Here is a 22256-nt window from a genome sequence, read left to right as displayed (position 1 = left end):
TTTATGTATAGTAGTGCATGTCTTTTAATGCACATTAGAATCAGCTGGAAAGCTTTTAAAAATTCTATGTATGTATGCCCAGCCCACATCCCAAAATAATTAAATCAGTATCTCTGGAGATGAGATCCAGCCTTCAATATTTTCTTTCATTTCCCTGAGTGATTCCAGTGCGCGTCCAGTGTTGAGAACTCGTGCTCTCCGTGACTTGCAGCCTATCCTTGCTGCTGTCGGTGTAACTGCGTAGGCCAGCCGCGGCAGCACTTGGTAACCTGTTAGAAACGTAGCACCTCAGGCCCAGTTCCAGACCTACTAATTCAGCATCTACATTTTTCATGGCCTTCTGGTGACCTGTGTGCACGTTTCAATTTGAGGACCTCGCTTCTATGATGTATTTCTTTGAACAAATAGCATTTTGTATAGTACCTATGCTGCATAAAAATAATACTCAAAAAGTAAGTGGAGAAAAGCCTAAAATTCAGTTAGAAATGGAAAAGTCTGCATGACAGACTTTACTAAATAATCCTTATATACCATTAACTTTCCCCATATGTTTGCCTTCCCACAATTTACCACCCCTAGAAGCCAAAATCCCCTTTTCCTTTTTCTAGTCACTTCTTCACAATTTACTACTTCTTGTTAAAATAGCATATAAGCTCTCAAGCCTAAACACTTCTTTGGGTATTTGCTTCTTTGTTGTGAAGCTCCTGTGTGGATACAAAATAAAGTGATTTCTTCTATCAATCTGTCCTTTGTCAGTTTAATTGACACACCTCAATCACAAACAAAAATTATAGAGGAAAAATTTTTTCTTCCGTACAATTGTTTTTCAATTCTGATCACATGTTGCATTTCAAAAACTATTTTCATGGATCTGAAAAAATTATACGAAAGTGTTACATTATTGGCAAAGAAAACATTTGAATTGAGTTAGAAATATTTAATCTAGAAATTAAAAAAAATCCAGTCATTTAAATGTATCCACTCTGAAATATTGACAAATGCCACACTGGAGCAGTCTGATACAAATTATTACAGTAAATAATTGTAAAGGCAGAAGATCTCTCTTTCTAATATAATAAAAATCCTATGCACATTCAAAGCACAAATCCTTAAAGCTATGAGCTCACAGAATAATTTTGCAAAAATTAAAAAAGAATAAATTTGAACTCAGATGTGATTACTATAAGCCTGAAGAATAGAAATAAAGTGCAAACATACCTGGATAGGAATTAAGAGTTGAAACATTATAAAACAAATTATATAATGCAAATAAATGTGAGCAGAAAGTTACTGTTTAAAAGATGAAATTTTCATCTGCTTTCACTAAATTGAGTCTAGTATCTGGCTTTCTTCTTCACTGAGTGTAAATGTAAAGTTAGAATTATCCCATGAATAATCCAATATTTATTCTTCTGCTCTTTGATTTTTAAATTTATTCCAAATTTCTCTGTGTTCAGAAAATGATTATTTTTCCACATGTTAACTCCTCTAGCAAAATGACCTTTCCTGTCTACAAAAATATTATGGATATATTTTGTTTCCTGACCTTTTAATGTGAACATCTAAATAACTGTTGTCTCTATTTCATAGGCATAGACATCCCTGCGATCATGAATCTGCATCGAAACCAATTTATAGCAAACCATCCGTTTCTGTGTATTATGAAGAATAACCCAACAGGTACCTTTTTGAGAATTCCCTTGGGGAACTGCTTAAGTTAAACAGACCTAGTTCTAACTGTTAATTGTAATCTACATATCTGAAATCATTTACTCCCAATTAATTGCATTTATTTTAACTTTTTCAAATTTTTTTTCGGTGTCTATTTGTGGAGTGCCTGTTCTGTAGCAGGCATTGTGTTTTAAGAGCGGACAGGGACCTAAAACAGAGCAGTAGTAACAACAGCTGCCAAGGTGGCTGGTGATTTTAAATCCTTTTCTCTGCAGCTAACACCATTTCAGTCAGCTTGATATGATATTTAATAAAGACATAGAAACTCAGAGAGAGGTTATGTAGTTTGTCTAAGGTCATACAGCTGAAAAGTGGCAGAATGAGAATGAGACCTTTTTGGCTCAGAAGTCAACCTTCTTTCTTCAATGTCAAAATGGGAGTGGAGAATTGGGAGTTGTACAGTTGTGAAACGTTTTAGAGGTGGATTCCAAAAGAATAAGTGCCTGTAGGCTCTGAGTGGGAGAGAGGGGTCGAATGTTATTTCAAATCTCTAATTTGGACAGTTGGTAAAAGATGATGCAGTGACATACCAGACGCAAAGGTAGTCATGGATTGAACTGGCATTTGACACAATGGTGACATAAATGCAGATGGTTTTTGTATAAGTTTTTGCAAATTCTCTTATGAAAAAGAGAGGCCAGAAATGTGGACACAGTGAGGAAACTTTAAGTGTATATTTAGAACTCGTCAGGAGTTACAACCCCATGTGAGGGCTCTAAACTACATAATATCATTCATTTCTGTATCCAGCCCAGTATTTGGCAAAGTGCCTTGCACGTAATGTCAGTGTCCCTGGAGATCAAAGGTTTGGACTTGGGTGTCAGACCTGGGCTTATGTCCCAGCTCAATGAATTAATACTTGTAAAACAAGTCATTTACAATTTCTAAGCCATATTTTCCTCACCTCCTATTTGAATATAATATTAATGTTTATTTCATAGAGTTAAATAAAAGAATATATGAAGCCCATGACACTGTGCCTGGCACGTAGTGTTTGTTATGAATACGTGAATAGATATAAAAGAGTGAATGACTGAATAAATGCAGAAAGGAAGAGAAATGGAAAAGCTTCTCTCTATAAACTGGTTTACATGGAGAAGAGACAGAGTTAATTTCAGAATCTGAATCTGTTAGATTAGTTAGCAATACTGATATTATTGGCCTCCTAAGGAATATATCAGCCTCTTTTTTTTAGGTCCCATGAAATTAATGCTGAATGAACCTTCTGATAGTTATATCTTGGAAACAGTGGAACAGTTTTAGATTTGATGATTGTTTTAACACAGCCTCAGTTCTACCAGAATTGAAGTGGACGTGTCAGTGTTGAGATATTCTGAGTATGTCATTTGATCTATATGTCTTTAACCTCTGGCTAACTCTTAATTTCTTGCAATTAGTATGTAATTACTGAGTTTGGAGAACAGAAAGAATGAAGCTGCATTAGGCATCAAGGCACAAGGAAATAATGGCATTTAGAATAATGATGTTTGACTCTATTTTCCAAGTTGATGACTAAGGCCATGTAATAGCTATCAGTTAAACATCAGTAAAAGTTCAAAACCCAAAATAATTCACTTGTTTGTTTATTTGTGATACTGCTCAACTATCAGACCCTTAATGACAATTTATACTGTTTTATGATCTTTATTGTAATGAAACTTTCTAAACTAGTGTTACTTCCTTGAAGTTTTGTTTAAAATGAATGGCCACTCAATTATTGGAGGCTATAAATTGTTGCCATACAAAATGTAGAATGGTCTATTATCTTAAGACAATACACATTCAGGGATTTATTTCTTTTTCTCTCATAAATGAACTGAAGAGATCCTTGAGGTTAACGAAGCTGGTGACTTGGCAGGGCATACGAGACTGCTAAGTGGCTTACGACTGACATAAAATAGATTCATTTGACAATTTCTGAAGTGTGAGGATGAATGATTTTAGATTTAACACAACCAATTTTTATCTAGATTTAAATTTTTCTTTTGGTCAAACAATCTTCTTGGGCAAAATCCATACATTATTTGTGCTTTCCCACCAGTATTTGACTTCTAGCATATATATCTCAGTATATTCATCCAAACCTCTTACTGAGCCAAGGAAGTGAAAAACATTTTTCCTTCTTTTAGGTTGATGGCATAGGCCAGAGCTAGAGACTTTCAGAAGAATATTGTAAAAGATTCTACAAGAAATGTGCCATTTCTCAGAAAGCAGTGAATCATGGTTTTAAAACTGACAGTACTCCATACGTAATAAAAAAATACTGTATTTAAAACTCTTCAGGTCTTGGGTTGAAGGGAGAAGCAGACTGCAGGGTATTCATTAAGAAATCTTTTTTTTTTTTCTAGGTCATTAGCTTTGGTTATGCTATTGTATTTTCACACTATGAAGTAAAAGCTGCTTCCATCTGATGGAGATGTTTCATAACTATATTTGATTAAATATGAGAGACACCTCTTTAAGAAGTGGGCATGAAAAGAAAAGTGGAAACAGTAATGATTTCTGCTTCAGCCTACCTCTAAATCCACTGCTACTATGTCAAGGGAGATTTCTCTGATCTGTCCAATTTAGTAGTGAGTAGATTGGTGACCGTAGGAAGACTCACTTCAAAATGTGGTTCTGCTTGAGCAAAAAAAAAAGAAAAAAATTAAAAAGGCCGAGACAAATGACTTTTATGTAATGGCCTATACTTCTGAGTGTTTAAAATTTTAAACTATTACCTTCTATTTATGAGGTTAGTTCCTATGAAAGTTACTTTAAATGTTCTCCAAACGACTCTGATAAGCATTTTAATGCCATAGGATTATAAAGATATTTTATGCCGTAGAATTATAAAGATACAAGAGTCACTGGTGATTCCCATTGAGACTAAATGGAGAAGTTGTTTACCATCCTTATCTAGCTGAGAAACTGGAGTACTTACTTTCTTGAGTTTTTTTTTTTTTAGAATTATTTTGAGATTTTGAGGCAAAGCATTACTAATTATAATCACAAAAAGAAAAAAACCTGCTGGAGATTATGTCTATTTCCATGTTATTGGTCTTTTAAGCCTGTCTGTCTTTGGACTGAACAAAACAGTTAGTGAAAAAGGGCTTTTTATTTAATCTCTGCCATTGTTATTTCAAACACATGTAAATATAGTCTTCATTAGCTTTCAAACTATGTCAAATTTTATTTTATCACTTCTGAAATGGACCTTTATTACAAGGGACTATAAGGAACGTAGGTCAAGGCTGCGCTTGATGTAAGTCCATTCAGGCACTTCGCTTACCCTAGCTGAAAAGAGAGGTGAATGGATTTTGGCGCATCATTTCTTTCTGTTTTGCCCTCTAGTTCTTAGCTCCTTTTCACTTGCAAACACAGAATGGCTGGAAACAGGTGTTTACGTTTATGCTGTATACTATATCACCTCGGTGAGGATTTGAAAGCACTAGCAATATGAAATATTGTCTTTAGTGGTGAGCTTTGATTCAGAGCTGAAGGAGGAGATCTGAGAAGCTGCACTTTTAACCCCAAGGGCTCATATTACACGCACAAAGAGATGACTGCTAATGCCTTCAGTTTAAAACTCTGCCATGCTCTTCGCCATTTTATTATTCTATGTTTGCCTGACTGAGTCTCTATATTTAGAAAAACACCTCTCTGTCACTTTATTTTTGCTTCCCTATGTGAAAAACAGGACTAACACATTTTGCATGATAAGCTGTTGTGGGTGTTAATTTGCTTCATAAATTATCAGAAAATGATTAATAATGATATAATTATGTATATTTGAGACCAAGGAGTGGGTTTTGCTATTAGATGTTGCCTGTTTACCTTACAGAGAGAAAAGTCTAAGCGATTTGTTTAAATATTAAGAAAAATTAATTATTGTCTTTTTTTTTTTTCCTCCAGAGATTCCTAAATTGTTTTTTTCTTTTCCTAGGATCAATTGTGTTTATGGGCAGGGTGAGAGATCCCGACAACCAAAAGATGAAAGGAAGAGATTTAGATTCCCTGTGAATGAAAAGCACAGCCTCAGAATATAATTCCTGGAAAATAGTTGATTGGCCAGATATCATCAAATATCTTCTGTCTACCTTTTTCTGTTTTAAGTGGTGCCTGTATTCATCTGTATTCGGAGTAAATGACATTATTAATAAATGAAATGATGCATTCAATGTTTTTGGTTTCTCTGTATTTTTATACAGTCTATATGAATCAAAAGCAGTGAACTTACATGAAATATTATTGTTGTTAATATGTTAGAACAGTCCATCTAAGATATCTTAGGTATCAGATTCCTGTCTTAGATATCAAAGTTTCTATGTTTGTAAAAGACTGGAGTGTCTGACTCAGACATGGCAGTGTTATCCAGGCCTGGAGAAGTAAGTCCGAGAGAGAGAGGGCGTGCTGTGTGCCTCCCTAGGTACTGCCTGACACACAGGGATCCAGTATCTATGGACAAACTTTTAGTACCAAGAGCTAATCTTGGTACTCTGTGTGTTATGTTTAACATTTGTCTTGTTTCAGTACCTTTTGGGATGTTTTTCTTCTGATTTACGCTCTAAATATGTAAAAGAAAGTAGAAATGGTGAGAACTTTTATAAATCTTTTCTATACATGAAAGTGGCAGCCAAATTAATGTGATTCAGGAGGCTAACCTTTCATAATTTTATAACACTCAGCTAAGGGAAGTGTTAGAGGCAAGATTGTAATCTGCAAAGATTAAGTGCAGAAACCTTGCTCTGAATGTCATATCAAGGTATCCAAACTAATACTATGTTCCAATGACTTTGTACAACATGTTCCACAGGTTTTTCTGTTTTCATGTTAGTGATGTGGTGTCCTTTTGTTTGTTTGTCTTCGCAACTATCCGAAGAGAGTTTAATGATAATGGCTACCCACTGTTGAGTCCTAATTATGTGTCAGGCGTTGAGGTAATCACTTTATCTACATTATGTTAAATGCACTAAAGATGCTATGAGATACCATTACCCATCTTCTTGATAAAGAAACTGAAACTCAAAACCTATAAACTAGTCAAGGCTTATAGCAAATTAATATGGTGGTCCTTATGTCAAAGTTTGAGCTCAGGACTCTCTGAATTAGACTATGAGCATAATCACTCAGTTATAATCCTGCCTATGTAAGTCCTTTACATTCGTACAGGTCTTCCCCTGGAACTTTGTACTGTCTAGTCTCTGAAGTCTCAGTGTCCATCTGCAGCAAAACCCACAGCACTACTCAAGGCATTCTGAAGACAACTTTGGAGCTAATTGTGATTGCTTAAAACCGTAACATAATTGAAAACAATGCTTGTTTTGCCGGACAGTCAAGTTTACTTAGATACAATACAGTAAATGCTGATATATATGTTAATGATACACTGCAAGTTTGTTCCTCATCATGCAACTGGTTTAAAAATATGCCTTCTCGATTTAAGAAGAAGAGTATAATAAACCATTAAGAGGACGGCAGTCTTACTCAGGTCTGTCCCACTTCCTGTTCTCCTTGGATTATGTGACTTCTTACGACCCTCTCCCAGGTCCCATGTTAATCTGCTCTGGAGATTCATTCACTCCTTCCACAAATATTAACTGAGCTTCCATCGTGTTCCAGGCACTCGTCTAGGCACCAGGGAGAGACCAGTGAACAGAACTGACAAGATCTCTGCCCTCACCAAGCTGACAATTTACTGGTGGCAGAAAGACAGTAAGCCAGTGAGGACATAAGAAGGGCTTTACAAAATGAGATAATGTGATGAGGTGACTTCCCAGGTTTCACTCTAAGTACATGTTTTCTTAGTATGTTCCTAACATATTTGTTTTTCTTCAGTGAGATCTGCTAAACGTCTGCCTCGGTTTCCCTACTGTGGAGCCCAGCTTTGCATTGTTGCTGCTTTCTTCTCTGATTCCATGCTCTGCAGCTGGTAGGTGTTACTTGCCTGCTGAAAGGAGAATTTAATCTTCCGGAAGAAGGAGTAGCCTTCCAGTGTGGGTTCAAGCTGAAGATCTCCCCTTCCTCCATTCTAGGAACATAGTTGCCAAAGCACTTCCAACATTAAAACCTTAATCTTCACCTTCATTGCAATGAACTCAGAAGTTATTATAGTTCCATATTACAAAGCCTAGAAGTGTCTGGAATTTATTTATAATATATACATAGGTATTTATGTATTTATGAAATAAAATAAGTATGAAATGATTTTCTCTGCCAAGATGCATAAACTCTTTAAGATTCACAACAGTACATAATCTATGTGGGATAAAAATAATGTCAATTAATAGCCCTTGTAAAAGTTTAATACTGTATATGTATACATACAAATTTTTTTCCCCCTTAAGGCAAAATGGCCATTAAAGTATTAATACATTGTTTGGAAACTTTGCAGTTGAGTTCTACTAACTTCACGTAGTTATAATTCATGGCGTATTTTAGAGGAAGGAGTCTGCTACTTGGGACAGTGGGACCTGGGAGGTCAAAGGCCTGAAACAATAAAAATTTCTTTTTTTTTTTTGATAGAATTCTCCTGAATTCATTAATAAAGGCCTGGAAACTGTGAAAGATGCAGAGAAATGTTGGGCAGATTTCATTAGAACCAGTGCTTTGGACCTCTCCCAAGATGGCCTCAGACACACCCTCTGAGGAGCACCTGTGCTGTGGATCCTAAGACTGACTCCACGCATAGGGTGAGAAAGTGGGCTCTGTAATGTTGGTTTGTAAGAACACTTTTTCCCTGACATTCCTTTTTTTTTTTCCCCTGGCTCCTGTACAATCATCTCTAAATCTAAAGCTGGCAATTCAGGAGATCAAAAATCTGGTTTCTTTTTGTCTGTGAGTCTTAAGTGACTACCCTGAAGGCATAATATAAAGGAAATGAAAGATGAGATATTTTTCACTGTCTAACCTTGTGTTTTTGGCTTGTCACCTCAATTCTCTGGGAGTTCAGTGTCCTCTTCTGTACAGTGAAGACTTGGACAAAGCCTATTTAAAGTCCTCATTCCAAAGTCCTCATTCCAAAGCCTATTTAAAGTCCTCATTCCAAAGTGTTTGTAGATCTTGGGCTTCTCAACGAAAACATGTTTGGAATGACGTCTTTTAAGTCATTATTGTCTGTAAGCAGTGTTTTTTCATAAAACAAAGCAAATTCCAGGATGCACCTCTCACTAGGATTTGGTCTATTATACTGTTTTTATTCACAAGTTTCAGATTTAACTTTTAAAGGCAGAATACGTATAAAACAACTTGGCTGTTGTGACAGAGACCCTTCCTTACCCAGCGGAGACTGCACGGGGTAGAGCTGTTGCTGGGCAGTGGAAGCCTAGCTGGGGACTTGGCTGCACTCATCTGAGTGGCGCCTTGTAATTAGTTTTCGTTCGTGGAATTTGAGTGGAGGTGGGTTTGTCACTTGTGAGCTCATATGATTAAGAAACAAGTGTCTCTCTCTAACTGCTCTCTTTTCCCATACCAGCTAGATGCCAATGCTCAAGGTCACCCTGGAAGCTGTACGGAAGCCCTGTTAGCCTGGGTTCCTCTATCATTGTGATTCGCAGGTCCTCTCTGCTGCCTTGGTCAAAGCCAACCAGGAGTACCTGCCGGCATCGGACAGTGACGTGAGAGAGAGTTGTATGTTCCTTGGAATTTAAGGGGTTGTTAGTGACAGTAGTGAGTGTTAATTTGGTACTTTTAATGGGGGTGCTTCTATAAAGTATAGAAAGTGTGTGGTGTACTTTAAAGTTGGACGGCAAAAGCAACATCAAGAACACAGACATAGCAGGCTGAAAGCAGGGGAGTTTGTTAAGCTGTGGGACTCTTTGGTAAACTGTTGCCTCTGATAACCTGGGAAGTAGACCCTGTACATAGAGACCCAGTATCCAGCCAGAGACTGACTACATTTTACATCTTTCTTGAACTTGAACTTGAACTTGATAGACTACTTGACCTGTTCTCACCAGTTGGAATATGAGCAGAAATGTTACGTGTTACTTCTGGCTGCAGTGGTTAGAAAGCAAATTGGCCTACATTTCTTTCTGTTTTGTCCACTCTGTTGGCTGTATATCAACATTAAGGGTGACAGTGGAAGCCTTACAAGGCATCTGGAAGATGGCAAGGCTCCCTCAGCCTGGGTCCCTGAATGATTGCTCGGATCACAACCATTCTATTATCCACCCCATCACTCTTGACCAGGGATTCCCACACTGGACTCTACTGGGAGCAAGAAATGCACCATATGGTGTTAGACCATAGGAAGTAGGTAGCTAGTGTTCACCAGAATACATGCTTTTAATATATATTTTCCATGTATTAGCCTGCAGTGTATGTTTTCTTATCCTAGTGCTTGACACCTGATAAGACAAAGTTCTGGGATAGTATTTCAAATTGCCTAATTCTGTGAGAGAAGCTCAGGAATGATCCAGTGCATTTTCCCAGGCACATTGCTCAGCTCCATAGTAAAACTGTATCTTTACCAAATGAAAGGAAAGGGTGTAAAATGCAGAGAGCTCACGAATGGGGTGCTTTGCTGGCTGCCACATAGCTCTCTTGATTGACACTCTTTCCATAATAAAAAAAACAGCCTGTACCTTCTGGTCACTCTGTGTGTGTGTGTGTGTGTGTGTGTGTGTGTGTGTTTGTGTGTGTGTGTATGGTGGAAGTAGGGGATGGGGGTTGAGAGTATCTTCTTTAAAGACTCGTCCTTGAAAAGATTTTTGACTAATATAAAAAAATTATGCCTACTTGCAAGGGATTAAGAAGTGGCCTAGCTAATGATATGTAAAACATGTGCTCAATGCTTCACAGAAAATGACAGAAAAAATGCTGGTCTTGGAAGATCTCAACAGGCATTTGTGGAAACCAAAACAGATTTTCTTTTGAATTCTATATACGTATTAGTATTAGATTTGAATTATTTGGTTTGTCATGGCTTGTATCACACTATTCATATTCTTTGTATCCATGAAAATATATAGAGAAAAATTTCTGGCAATTAAGTTTCTATTTTGTAAGTAATGATAGCTTATATATACAGAGATCTTACTACCACTGAGTAATGTATATACAGTATCTTATATATCCTCGCATTTCTGTCACATCCTTTATAAAATAAGAAAATTGAAACCAAAGTGTTAAGAAACTTTGCTCAAGGGGACACGTGAAGTATAAATAGTAGAACTGGTCGGTATCCAAACTCTGGCTCTCTGACTGCAGACCTCACCTCTTCATCGCTAAGCCAGTAATTCTCACACTCTGATGTGCATCAGAATTACCTGCAGGGTTTGTTAAAACACAGATTGTTGGTCCTGGCATCCAGGGTTTCTGATTTGGTAGGTCTCGATTGGTTCCTAAGTGTTTACTTTTCTAACAAGTTTCCAGATGATGCTGATGCTGTTGGTCCGGGAACCATACTTTGAGGACCACTGAAATAAGGCACAAAGCTTCTCTTCTAAGATAGATTCTTGCCGTACTCAGAATGATATGACAATTGATAGGATAAGAAAGAAGCCCAGAGCACAAGATTCAGTGAAGAAAGAGGCCAATAAGAAAAGATTATGTTAAAAATACAAATGAAAGCAGGTAAATAAATTACAAAGACGATGACTCCTCATTGCATAAAGAATAAAAGTAAGATTCTGCAGCCAATCTCCAAAGCCTTTCATAATTTAATCCTGGATTTCTAGACTAGTCTTCACTCATCTGTGCTTGGTTATCCAGCACTTTTCCAGTCTCTCATCTTGGGTGGTGTCTGTTAAAGCTGCTTCCTCTGCCTGGAAATGCTTTTCTCTCCTTCTCTGCACAACGTGTCTGTCAGAGTTCTAATTTTGCCTCAGGACTTAGTCCAAGTATTTCCTTTCCTTAAAAAGCCATCAAAGGCTCTCTTGATTTCTGCTTCTTCCCACCAACACCCTCCCTTCCTCCATCGTATCATAATAGTTATTTGAGTTGCTCATTTAATGATGGGCCCAGGAAAAGCTGTGTGTTTCTTAATTGCACCGCAGTGAAGTCTTATTCATCATTGTTTCCCACAGGACCTAGGACTCTGCTGCATATTGACATTTGCCCAGTGAGGGTCATCAAATAGAAGTAATTAAAGAATGTTGTTAGAGTCACCACTTCAAGCATATGTTTGCCTTATCAGTCTATGTGAGGACCCCCCACATTGTAGATAATAGTAAAAAGTAAGAATTTTTTTCAACCGTGAATAACAACGACTCAAAAAAGAATAGCTTAAAATAACAAAAGTTTACTTCTGTGTCAGATAAAAGTAGACTGGAAGTTGTCAGCCCATGGCTGGTATAGAGGTTCCATGGCTGTAAGAGACCCAATCTCCTTCAGTAACTCTATCCCTATGGTGTTGGGTCTTAGTCAGCTCAACTTCCTACAGCAAATTGCCATAGACTGGGTGGGTTAAACACAGACATTTAATTCTCACAGTTCTTGAGCCTGACAAATCCACAATTATGGTGTTCCCTTTAGGTAATATGTCCCTGTTCTCCACTTGCTTTTTAGGCATTTGATTGCAGTGTGCTGTGATATTATAGTCATTGTGTTTATTCTGCTTGAGGTTGCTGTTCTTAGTGGATGCATGAGTGAAAATGTTTAACATCAGATTTGGAAATTTTTGGCCATGACTTTCCAAACTCTTTCTTTCCTCTCCCCACCTCTTCTGGACTTCAATCGCATATATGGTAACTGCCTTGCATCACTCCACAAAATACTGTAGCTTTGTTTATATATATATTTTTTATAAATTGGTTTGTATAGATTCCATTTTAATGTCTTTAAAGTTCATTAATATTTTCTTTTGTAGGGTCTAATTGTCAATGAATTCCATTCAGTAAAATATTTATTTTAGATATTGTATTTTTTAGCTCTAGAAGTTTCATTTTTAAAAAATCCTCCATTTTTCTCCAAATTTTATTTAGGTTTTCCTTTACATCTTTAAATATATTTATAATAGCTATTTTAAATCCTTTTCAGCTAAATTTATTATCACTGTTATTTTGGGGTCTATTTTTCCATTTGTTGATTTTCCTTTTATTTATGCTTCTTTGTGTATGTAGCAATTTTGATTCAATGCTAGGCATTGTTAATGTTATCATGTTGCTGTGATCTGGATTTCATTGCCTGTCTTTAAAGAGACTAAAGAGAGTTGAGTTTTATTTTAGGAGCCATAAAATTACTTGCAGATTAGCTTGATGTTTTCATTGCTAAAACTGGCTAAAGAAAGAAAATTCAGCTATATAAAGAAAATGATAATATGAAAGGGAGAATATGATTTGCATGTAAAAGGGTTAAGTCTTGAAAGAACTAGAAACTGCTGACTGATTGTCTTCCCTGCTGATTGTTAAAGTCAACATAGTTACTTATTTAGTTTTATATCCACATTTTCTCATCTTGTCTCTACCTTAGAAAAAAAATCTAGAATTCAACAAGGAAAAAGTAGATACATATTTTCCTTCCATATTTTATGCAATGTTTCACTGCAATCAAGGCAGGCTACTTCTTAAGCTGATTTCCCTGTCTTTAATATCACCTCGAAAGTTTGTATATGCCCATAGTGGAGAAGAGAACAAGGAGGTAACTTTAGATATCTTTGTAAATATTGAATTTGCCATGAACCCAATCATCTAAGAACAGATAGAATATGATTAAGTCATTTCTACTCTGGTGCATTTTCAAATGATTGTTAGTAGAGGAAATTGTATTTGGTCAAACTATCTAGAGATTATTGAAGAAAGATAATTTGGAAGTGGGGTGTTTAAGCTTCCTCAAATACACCAAATCACAGCATACAGTCTCCTTTTAGAGATTTATAGAATTCTGCAATTCATTTTTGACCAATATATTTATTTATATATTTATTGTATCAGTAGGTTAAGATAAAAAAAGTATCAAACTAAAAAATGCTAGAATAGTTCAATTCTGTAAGTGAGCACTCCAGAGAAAAAGTAATGTTAGTCTTTTAAGACGTTTAATAAAGTCACTAATTTATTCATTCTATCTACCTGATAATGAAAAGTTAACAAACCAGACCACTATATGGTTTGACTATATAAACTTTTTCAGATTCAATTTAAATCTCCCCAAAGTATTTTATGCATTAGCAAATTTAAAAAATAAACTTCTGCCTTTTCAGAAATTAATGGTATAAGATGACACAAATATGTGAATTTGTTCAGTTTAGTTAAAAGACACAACAAAAATGATTTTTTTTTGGTAAAAATGTTTAGTAGTTTTTATTTTTTTTTGATCCTTAGGTTAGTTAACATTGTGATTTTATAGTGTATGGCAGTACTTTTCAAAGTATGGTCTGGGAACCCTTGGGAGTACCTGAGCCTCTGTGAGTTCAAACTATTTTTGTAATAATATTATGAAGTTATTTGCCCATTTCACCCTCAGTTTCTCATGAGTGTACAGTGGAGTTTCCATAGGCCACCTACAAAATGTATGATATTGCAACAGGTTGAATGTAGACAGACATGAAACTATAGCTGCCTTCCATTAAACAAGATGTACAAGCGATATGAGAAATATAAAGACATGCTACTCTTCCCTGTGATTTGGTTTTTAATTTGGAAAATGTAGTTTTTTAAAATAAAAATACATCACTTATGTTAACATATAATAGATTTATTATTGTCATTTTAAAATGAATTAATATGAATATTTTAAAAAATTGCTCAGTTTTATTCTCTAGTATGAAAAATATCTAGCTCTTTATGCTTGATGATTTTTAAGTGTGGCAAGATACCTTGAGACCAAAATGTTTGTAAACCCCTACTGTATGTTTGCATAGGTCACATTGACATGAGATGGTTGAAGATCACACACACAAAAACCAAAAATCTAGATGACTGATGGGGAGAGAAGTGGCAGCATGAGTCTGGGAGACCAGGAGTGTATGACACTGTAATTAGGCACATCACAGAGACATCCGCACAAGGTGGAGAGCTATTTCAAGTACCACGGCGCTCCAGCCCCCCAGCTTTTTTCATACTACAATAGGAAACAGAATAGCTATAAAATCACTTACACAACTACAGGACAGATGGACCACAGAGCCTGAGCACAGAGCAGAAAGCAGCCAGAGGGAGGGCAAGAGAGAATTAATGCAAATTGAAAAAAACATGTGCGTGTGTGTATGTGTGTGTACTTTTTTCCCCTGAGGGAATATAAAGTCATCGAAGTGGCTTTGTAGAGAACATGCATTAAGAGAAAAGCAAGACTTATCTTTATTTACCCAGTGTTTGCAGAGTTCTTTACAGGGTAAATTAGAAATTCAAGTAATGTTTAGTCAAGGCTCTTTGGCTACAGAAACCTGCCATACTGAAACAGGAAAGAGGACTTATTCTAGGATACAGGGATATGTTGATTACCAAGGAAGAAACCACAACCAAGTTTCGGGAAGGATGAGAACCTGGAAGTGTCTAACATCAAGTGTTCAGGGAGGTTTTGAAAATCCTTCTTTTTGGAACATTGTGGTTTCTCATCTTTGCTTCTCTTTGGGATACTGATAAATTCATTTGTCTCTGTAGATCAGCCGTTTTTTTTTTTTTTTTTTTGCTGCTTCATGCATATGGTTAAATATGATGTAAGTTCCCACGTGTTTCTGTATTTACCAGCCAACCCACTGGCAGAGGCTGGTTAGCATCAATGAATTTCAATTCTAGATTATTCCAGCTTGCAATAATCTGACTAGCCCAATTTGGGTTATATTTCCCCCCCTGATCAAGATAGTTATGGTTTACAGATATGTAGGGGCTGGTGCTCATGAAGGAATATAAGTTAGGTCTCAGAGAAGTGCCTTGAGAGTTCAACAAATGCTGCTTTTCACAATAAATGAGATATGTAATTATATTCTGCAGATTTCGACTTATATCGAGGTAACTTAGTTATCCTACCCAGAGTCTCAGCCATTTGTGATTTCAGCACATCATCACTGCAGCTTTAGTAAGTGGCATAAATACTTCCTTTACAAATTATTGTAGCTATCTGTTTTGGTATAAGTCCCCTGGACAGTTCTTTTTATGAAGCTTGGGGCTCCCTAAGCAATTGCTACATTATAATTACCTTTTTCTCTTTGGGCATCAGACTCTCACCTAAGCTAATCAAAACCTATATATAAATGGGGCTGGTGCAACCTGAGAAATTAACTGTGGATATACGTAAGTCTGAAATGGAAGCCTGCAGTTGACTTTTGGCATTGGGATCCACTTTTGAAGTATTCTGTCCAGTATGGTCTTTGTCAGAATGCCTCATCACTGTTGGTGATGTTAGAATTACACTCAATTGCACTCATCACATGGAAGGCCTAAATGCCATTCCTCCCTTACAGCCTGACTCAATGGGACATGCACCATTTACTCTGACAGGCAAGGATGGACTTTTCCTGGAATAGCACAAAAAACTGTTTACTTAGGAATGCGATCCACTCCCCTTCAATCCTGCCTCGAGGATACTGAGAAAATGTAATACCTACTCTTTTCCTTGGCCATGCAGGGTGCCTTTTATTCCTCTAGGTTAATGGGCGAAATTAGAAGTTTCTGTGTCTTATCAGTGCTGTTTTCCACGTGTCTTTATGTAAGTAGCTGCCTAATTAAAGGGGAAAAATCATTTCTCTATCTCTCCACTGGGGACTAGAAAGGTAGATCTTAATTAGACTAATTTAGTAACTAGGGCGATATGACATATGCTGCAGCGATGGTTCTTTTTATAAACAATTCTTTTAAAATTCTCATTTCCGATGCTTATCATAGGTCTGCCCCCAAAATTATTTCTTTCTAGTCTTTCACTCATCTTAGGAACTTGCTTTGATGTGCTCGAACTCCATGCCATTACAACATAGTTCACAATAGACAGACTCAAAATGATACTTTCCCAAATGTTGAAATCGGTGGCTGTATTAGGAAACAGGACCAGAACCCAACTTCCAAATCTCCTGGCTGCCAACTGCTTCCCTGGATTCCATGTCATACTTAGACACAGGCAAGAGAGTTTGGGTCCCATATTATAAACTTCCTCTGACCAAAGAGCTAAAAGTCTGTAAGACCAAGGAAATGAGTCCATCCAGAGCCTGGAGCTCTCTCTCCTAGATCTTCTAAACCATGCTTTGGATATCTGAAACCTTAGAATTCTTCCCAAACAGTCCCAAGGTTCTTCCAGTGTTAGAGCAGTGCACTTCTTAGAGTCTGTTTTCTAAAAATTATTGCACAGCTAGAGGGAACATCTTGAGACCCAAGATAGGGCCAAAGAACCAGTGTGCAGGGTGGCAGGAGGAGCTTGGACTTAGGGTGGGCATGCAGCCAGGCTCCTCCCAGCATGAGACAGGGTGGAAGAGAGAGGTGGGCTACTTCCCTCCGGGGACAAGGGGCTGGCTCCCCTTATGTTGCCATGTTTTGTTACAGGAACTCAATGAATTCGAGAATTCTAAGTTCAAACCTGGCTTTCCTGATTATTATGAAGGTTTATTTATTGAAGTAGGAGAACAGACATATTTCCTTTACATTTTTGGCTTGATTTATAACTTGTAAATACTTTGACATATGTGAACTTCCATTTGACTCTTCCCAAGGACCTGCAAATGTTAGCGGTCAGCATGCCCAGATTCGTAAGAGTAGCCAGACCAGGAAAATGCAAATGCTTTATTAATATATGACTTTAAGCCCTAAATCTAAAGTATATTTCTCATAGGCTGAGCTGGGCAAGAAGAGATAAAATGAAATCCTCTCGTCTGTGATAGGACAGCTTGAACTGGAATCAGATCAGACAGAGCAACTTGTTTTATTTCTCCCAAGCTCAGAGCTACATGTCATTCTTTTATACTTAATCTTCAAAAGCAAGGGAAGGTGGATCTAAAAAATGCCTGACAAAGAAGAATGAAGGAGAAAGGGATCATGTAAGACTCGGAGAACAGCCGACCAAAACCATCCTGTATCTGAGACTTACCCTGGGTTCCGACAGACATTTTCTCTATCTGTACTTGGCTATGATTTCTCAGTGGGGAGGCACTGAAAGTGACCATCAAGGTATGATTTGTATTTCTTGGGCACATATTAGGTTGAAAACTATAGGCTGAGTACATTTTCCATGACTCATCTTGCTGTTATGATCAAGTCCAGAACAAAATTCACTTTCAAGGTTTGTTATAGACGGCAGACCAAATTTACTACTGAAGTGAAGATTAATGTGTGCAGAGCAGGATAAGAGATGCTCTCAAGCAGCACCTTTTAGAGAGTAATGTTTAAGTGAGGTCAATGTCTGCCTAGGGGGGCCTAATGTACACAAACACAGCACCAGGGAGAGCCAGGATTGCTTTAATACAGCACCCAAATAGCAACATGAATGCTAAAGATTCAAATTTCTTGTTATCTTTCACCTGGTAAATTAATTCCCTAGTTTTTTTTTCTTATGAAGCCTATAGTTATCTCACCATTCATGTAATTTTATGACACCTAATATTAAGCATAGTTCAGATGTCGATAAAGTTAGCACTGCCGGTATTACTCACTGCTGATCTTCTGATGAACTGCCACCTTCGCTGGCAGGTCAAAATGTGGATGCGTTAGCCATATGGTCTGCTTTCCAGCTTGATATTATATCTAGCAATGCAGCAATAAGAGTTCATAAAGCCTAATATTTGCAGGGCTCACCCTGTGTGTAAGTAGGTTAGGCGGCTGCTAATGTGGCGTGACGTTGGAGGCTGTAAACCCTTCCTATTCCCAGGATTTTTAAACATCTCCTCTGCAGCTCCCATTATTCTAAAGCCTGTGCTAAATGCTAGAGTTAGAAACATAGTCTTTCCTTCCAATCATTTAGTGCTGGGAGAGTAGCAGACATGGTTGACTTGCCGACATGGAGAATTCTTGTAGTAGAGGTGCCCCTTGTCATTAAATAACTAGGTCTCTTTGCTGCCCGTGTTAAAAATGCAAACGTGGGAGATGACACTCACTGGTCTGTTAACATCTGTATTAGTTCGGCAATGGCTAAACTGCTATTTTAAAAAGTAGGTCCTAAGTACAATGACTTTAGAAGATCTGTCAGTTCCTAGGAAATGTCTTCATTTCCACAGTAAAAGCTTAATTGCACACAAGTCCATGCTCTGGCTGAAGGCAAGGGAAAAGAGCTGATGTCTAGGGCAGGCAGTGTCCTGTTAAACCAATGAGGTCGAAATTGCACTTACCACTTCCACTCATACTCCTTTGATAACTAAGTCACATCTGAGAGACGGCTGCAAAGGAGTCTGGAAAACATAGTCACTTAGCGAGGTAGCCGCTCGCCCAGTTTGAACTGTGCAGGGGAGAATAGGAGGATGGGCTTTGATAGCCCGTTAGCAGCACCCACCACAGAATCGTTCAGAACGTCAGCAGAGTCCGTTTAATAAAGTAGCTATTGCTCTAGTAAAATCTTGGAGATGTGGGACACAGAACAGGACTATTTTTAATGCGGAGAGAATGAATAAGCACTTTGCAGCCTCCTTGGGCCTGACTGTGAGTTGGCATTTGGAGATATTATAGTTGCCTAAAGTAAGCTTGAAGGAGTAGACGGTAGCCAGACAAACTTGGAGGCGCTGTGAGGAATTACCTTGGGGCACAGTGGAGATGTTACACTGAGCCGGTGGTAGGACCAGCTTCCCAGAGCTGTCTGCGAGCGTATCAGTATCATAACAATCAGACATGCAGTTTTTGCAAACCAATTTGCACCTATATTTGCCTCTCTGACTGGAAAAGTCATAGGGGTATGGACGTTACCTTTGGGCTCTTCTCCATATAAAAATGTTTTAGCATTAATATTAGAAAAAAATCACTTTAAATTCATGTATCACACTTGAGAGATTTAGGACTCTTTTTCTTTCTGGTATGGTTATGTGGGTTTTGCTAGAGAAATTTAAAATATATAGCGAGGACCATTTGAAGTTTTGGAAATGCTTGATGCGGCAGGGATTCTGTAGTTATGTGATGATCTGGCGCCACCCAGCAGACCAATGGAACATTGACTTAGTGGCCACTTGCGAAGAACACAGGGTGGAGAGTGCAGCCCGCAGGCAGAAGGCTGTCCTAGCCGTGAACAGAGTGATGGAGTTTCCAGCTTCACAAACAGCAGCCTATCCTCCCCTTCTGGTGTCGGTAGGCAGACAGGCCATTCAGGAACTATTAGGAGAAGCCCAATCTCTTAAGTTAGATTATTATTGTTCAAATGCTAGGTCCTACATGCAGAATTAAATTTTTACCACCTTGCACAATTTCCATTCCTTGCCTTCGTTTCAGGAATAAAGTGAGGGTTTGGCTCTGGGTTGCCACCCTCAGAGTCCTTCCCATTCTCTTCTCCTTCATTCCTAGAGACCATGGTAGCAAACAGAGAGAGCTCACTGATCTGCAGTGAAATCTGAAATGTCAGATATTGCTCCGGATGTACCCTCTGTGCTCACATGGAGGATTATCCTAAGGAGAAACATGCTGTTGATATTGATGGGGCTGTAACATATTTTAGATTTTTGTAACATTTACATCTCTTCCACACACTCTTTCAGTCTCATGAGCTCCCCGGAAAGCGTCTCCATTGTATGAATTACCAAGAAACGTGTTAAAACTTTTCCACTGTTTTATTGTTGGGAAGAATATTAGTAGGCTTTTGCCAGAATTGCCTTAAAGTGTTTATCACATTCTTCTCTATAAATGCATGCCTTTCCTAGACCCTTCATACAGAAGTGCTGCTCATAAGAGCATGTTATTAAGGGCTCACGTGTCCTGAAATTTTGCTAAACGTTTGCAAATATCACAGATCTAAAATTAAACTTCCTTTCATGTGCTATCATAATTTTTTAGACCAAAAGAGAAGGGTTTGCAGTAAATACCAACCAGTAGTGATTATAAACACTCATTAAGTTTTTATGTAATTGATTTATACATATCCTCAATAAATTCATTGAATATAGAAAATATTTCTTAGCTAATACAACATACATACCACAATTTATGGTCTGTAATTTTCAAGTTCATAAAAATCCAGACAGTATTTTTCTGAAGGACTGGGGACTTTTATTTTCTATAGTAAAAATGTATTATTGACTATGTTATCCAGTCCTTCAGAGAATCTGATTCCTTTTTATGTTCGCTGTAGACTGACAATAGTATATCTGACATTTCAAGATAAAATAAATTTGCATTTCACAGTTATAATCAAGTTATCCCTTTTTGCTGTGATAAAATATTGAAGAGGGAAAAGAAAAGCTAGTAAGACATCCTGACACATCTACCCATTTCTGAAACATAAACAAAATGAAGAATTTGAGAGCCCACAAATCAATTTTCCATCGTGGTGATTCATTATCTGTTATCTTGCTTAACTGAACAGCTCTATGACTGAACAGGAATTAGAGCTCATTCATTTTTTGAGCCTTTTTGTAGCACATCCGTGAAACAAGGGGGCCAGGCTGAAATGGGCACACTGCCAACTATGTGGATTTTTCTCTTGAACATCAGGAGGCCACTGGCCCAAATATGCCTTGTTTCTCTTCTCCTCAGCCCCTCTGCTTGATTGTCCTTGTCTGCAATTTGCAATTTGCTGAGTTTAAACTCATTCTCATTTTACATGCAAACACAACCCCCTTTTTTTGCCAGTGAGTTTGAGTTTAGGCTTTAGAAAACCACATAAGATTTTCCCCCCAAATGCTGCTGATTCAGCAGGGCATTTTTCCTTTTGAAAGGCAAAGCCATTTCGAGTGAAAGTTCTCCTAAAGATGATTTGTTTTTTCTTAGCCTTGTAACTTTTGTCATCGTCTGCATTTCTCTCAGCATACTCTCAGCTCCCTCCTGCCTTTCCCTTTTATTTATTGTCCACTGTACTAACAATAGTTTTTTTGGAAGCAGGGAAATTTCTTACCTTCTGACTTCTTGCTGGTCAACACAACTCTCCACTTTGACATGTTACATTTGGGAATGAAATATTAATACATGAGATGAGGCACTGTTTCAAGGAAGATAAAGTAAGGAAATGACACAGCTGATCATTTTCTCATGACGTGGGAAAGAAAAAGTGTGTGTGTGTGTGTGCGTGCGCAGATGTTGGAATGGGACAAGGAGCAGTTTATTTATTTTCATGAGTCATTCATACAGTATATACGAGTTGATTTCTGTATCTTTGCAAACCTAGGGTAGTGCTCTTCCTCAGTCAAATAGAACTTAGCAAATCAATTGGTGGCTGAAGAAAAAAACCCTGAAAAATGCAAAGAAAACCCCAAAACAAAACAAAAAACCGGAACTGGGGAAGACAAATGAGATGTAGGAGAAGGCGTTTGTGGAAAGGAGCCAGATTTCTACCACCAAGAATCTCTTTGCTCAACTAATAGCTCATCAGTTCTGCAGGCAAGTAGCTGAGTTCTTCACGTTTATAAAAGAGATACTCAAGGATTTAATGATTAGGAAAGGAAAAATAAGATAAGCAGTGTCATGCTTACCATATGAGACTAGAGTTCATTGCCTTTCTCCCTGGTCTTTCCTCTCTGGTAACAATCAGATCTGACATGGTGGTGATATTTTATTCCAGTC

At 37.6% G+C, this 22256-nt stretch overlaps 1 protein-coding gene and 1 long non-coding RNA gene across 2 annotated transcripts in view; one reads left to right on the top strand and one right to left on the bottom strand.

The window, feature by feature from the left end:
* The window catches only part of SERPINI2 (serpin family I member 2), a 25816-nt gene extending 20012 nt beyond the window's left edge, over positions 1-5804 (top strand). Inside the window, exons 7-8 of the mRNA XM_031679661.2 lie at positions 1591-1680; positions 5657-5804. Of these exons, the coding sequence (XP_031535521.2) occupies positions 1591-1680; positions 5657-5733 (167 nt within the window). The 3' untranslated portion in view covers positions 5734-5804. The remainder of the gene's footprint in view (positions 1-1590; positions 1681-5656) is intronic.
* Positions 1-22256, bottom strand: part of LOC140696209 (uncharacterized) — a 23255-nt gene extending 999 nt beyond the window's left edge. The window contains exons 1-2 of the long non-coding RNA XR_012072381.1: positions 22166-22256; positions 4248-4350 (exon numbers count right to left, since the gene is read on the bottom strand). This is a non-coding gene — a long non-coding RNA (uncharacterized lncRNA). The remainder of the gene's footprint in view (positions 1-4247; positions 4351-22165) is intronic.

This window comes from Vicugna pacos, chromosome 1 (genome assembly GCF_048564905.1).
Source record: "Vicugna pacos chromosome 1, VicPac4, whole genome shotgun sequence".
Classification (NCBI taxonomy): Eukaryota; Metazoa; Chordata; class Mammalia; order Artiodactyla; family Camelidae; genus Vicugna; species Vicugna pacos.
Note: the sequence above shows the minus strand (reverse complement) of the source record. Positions and strands in the feature narration are given on the sequence as shown.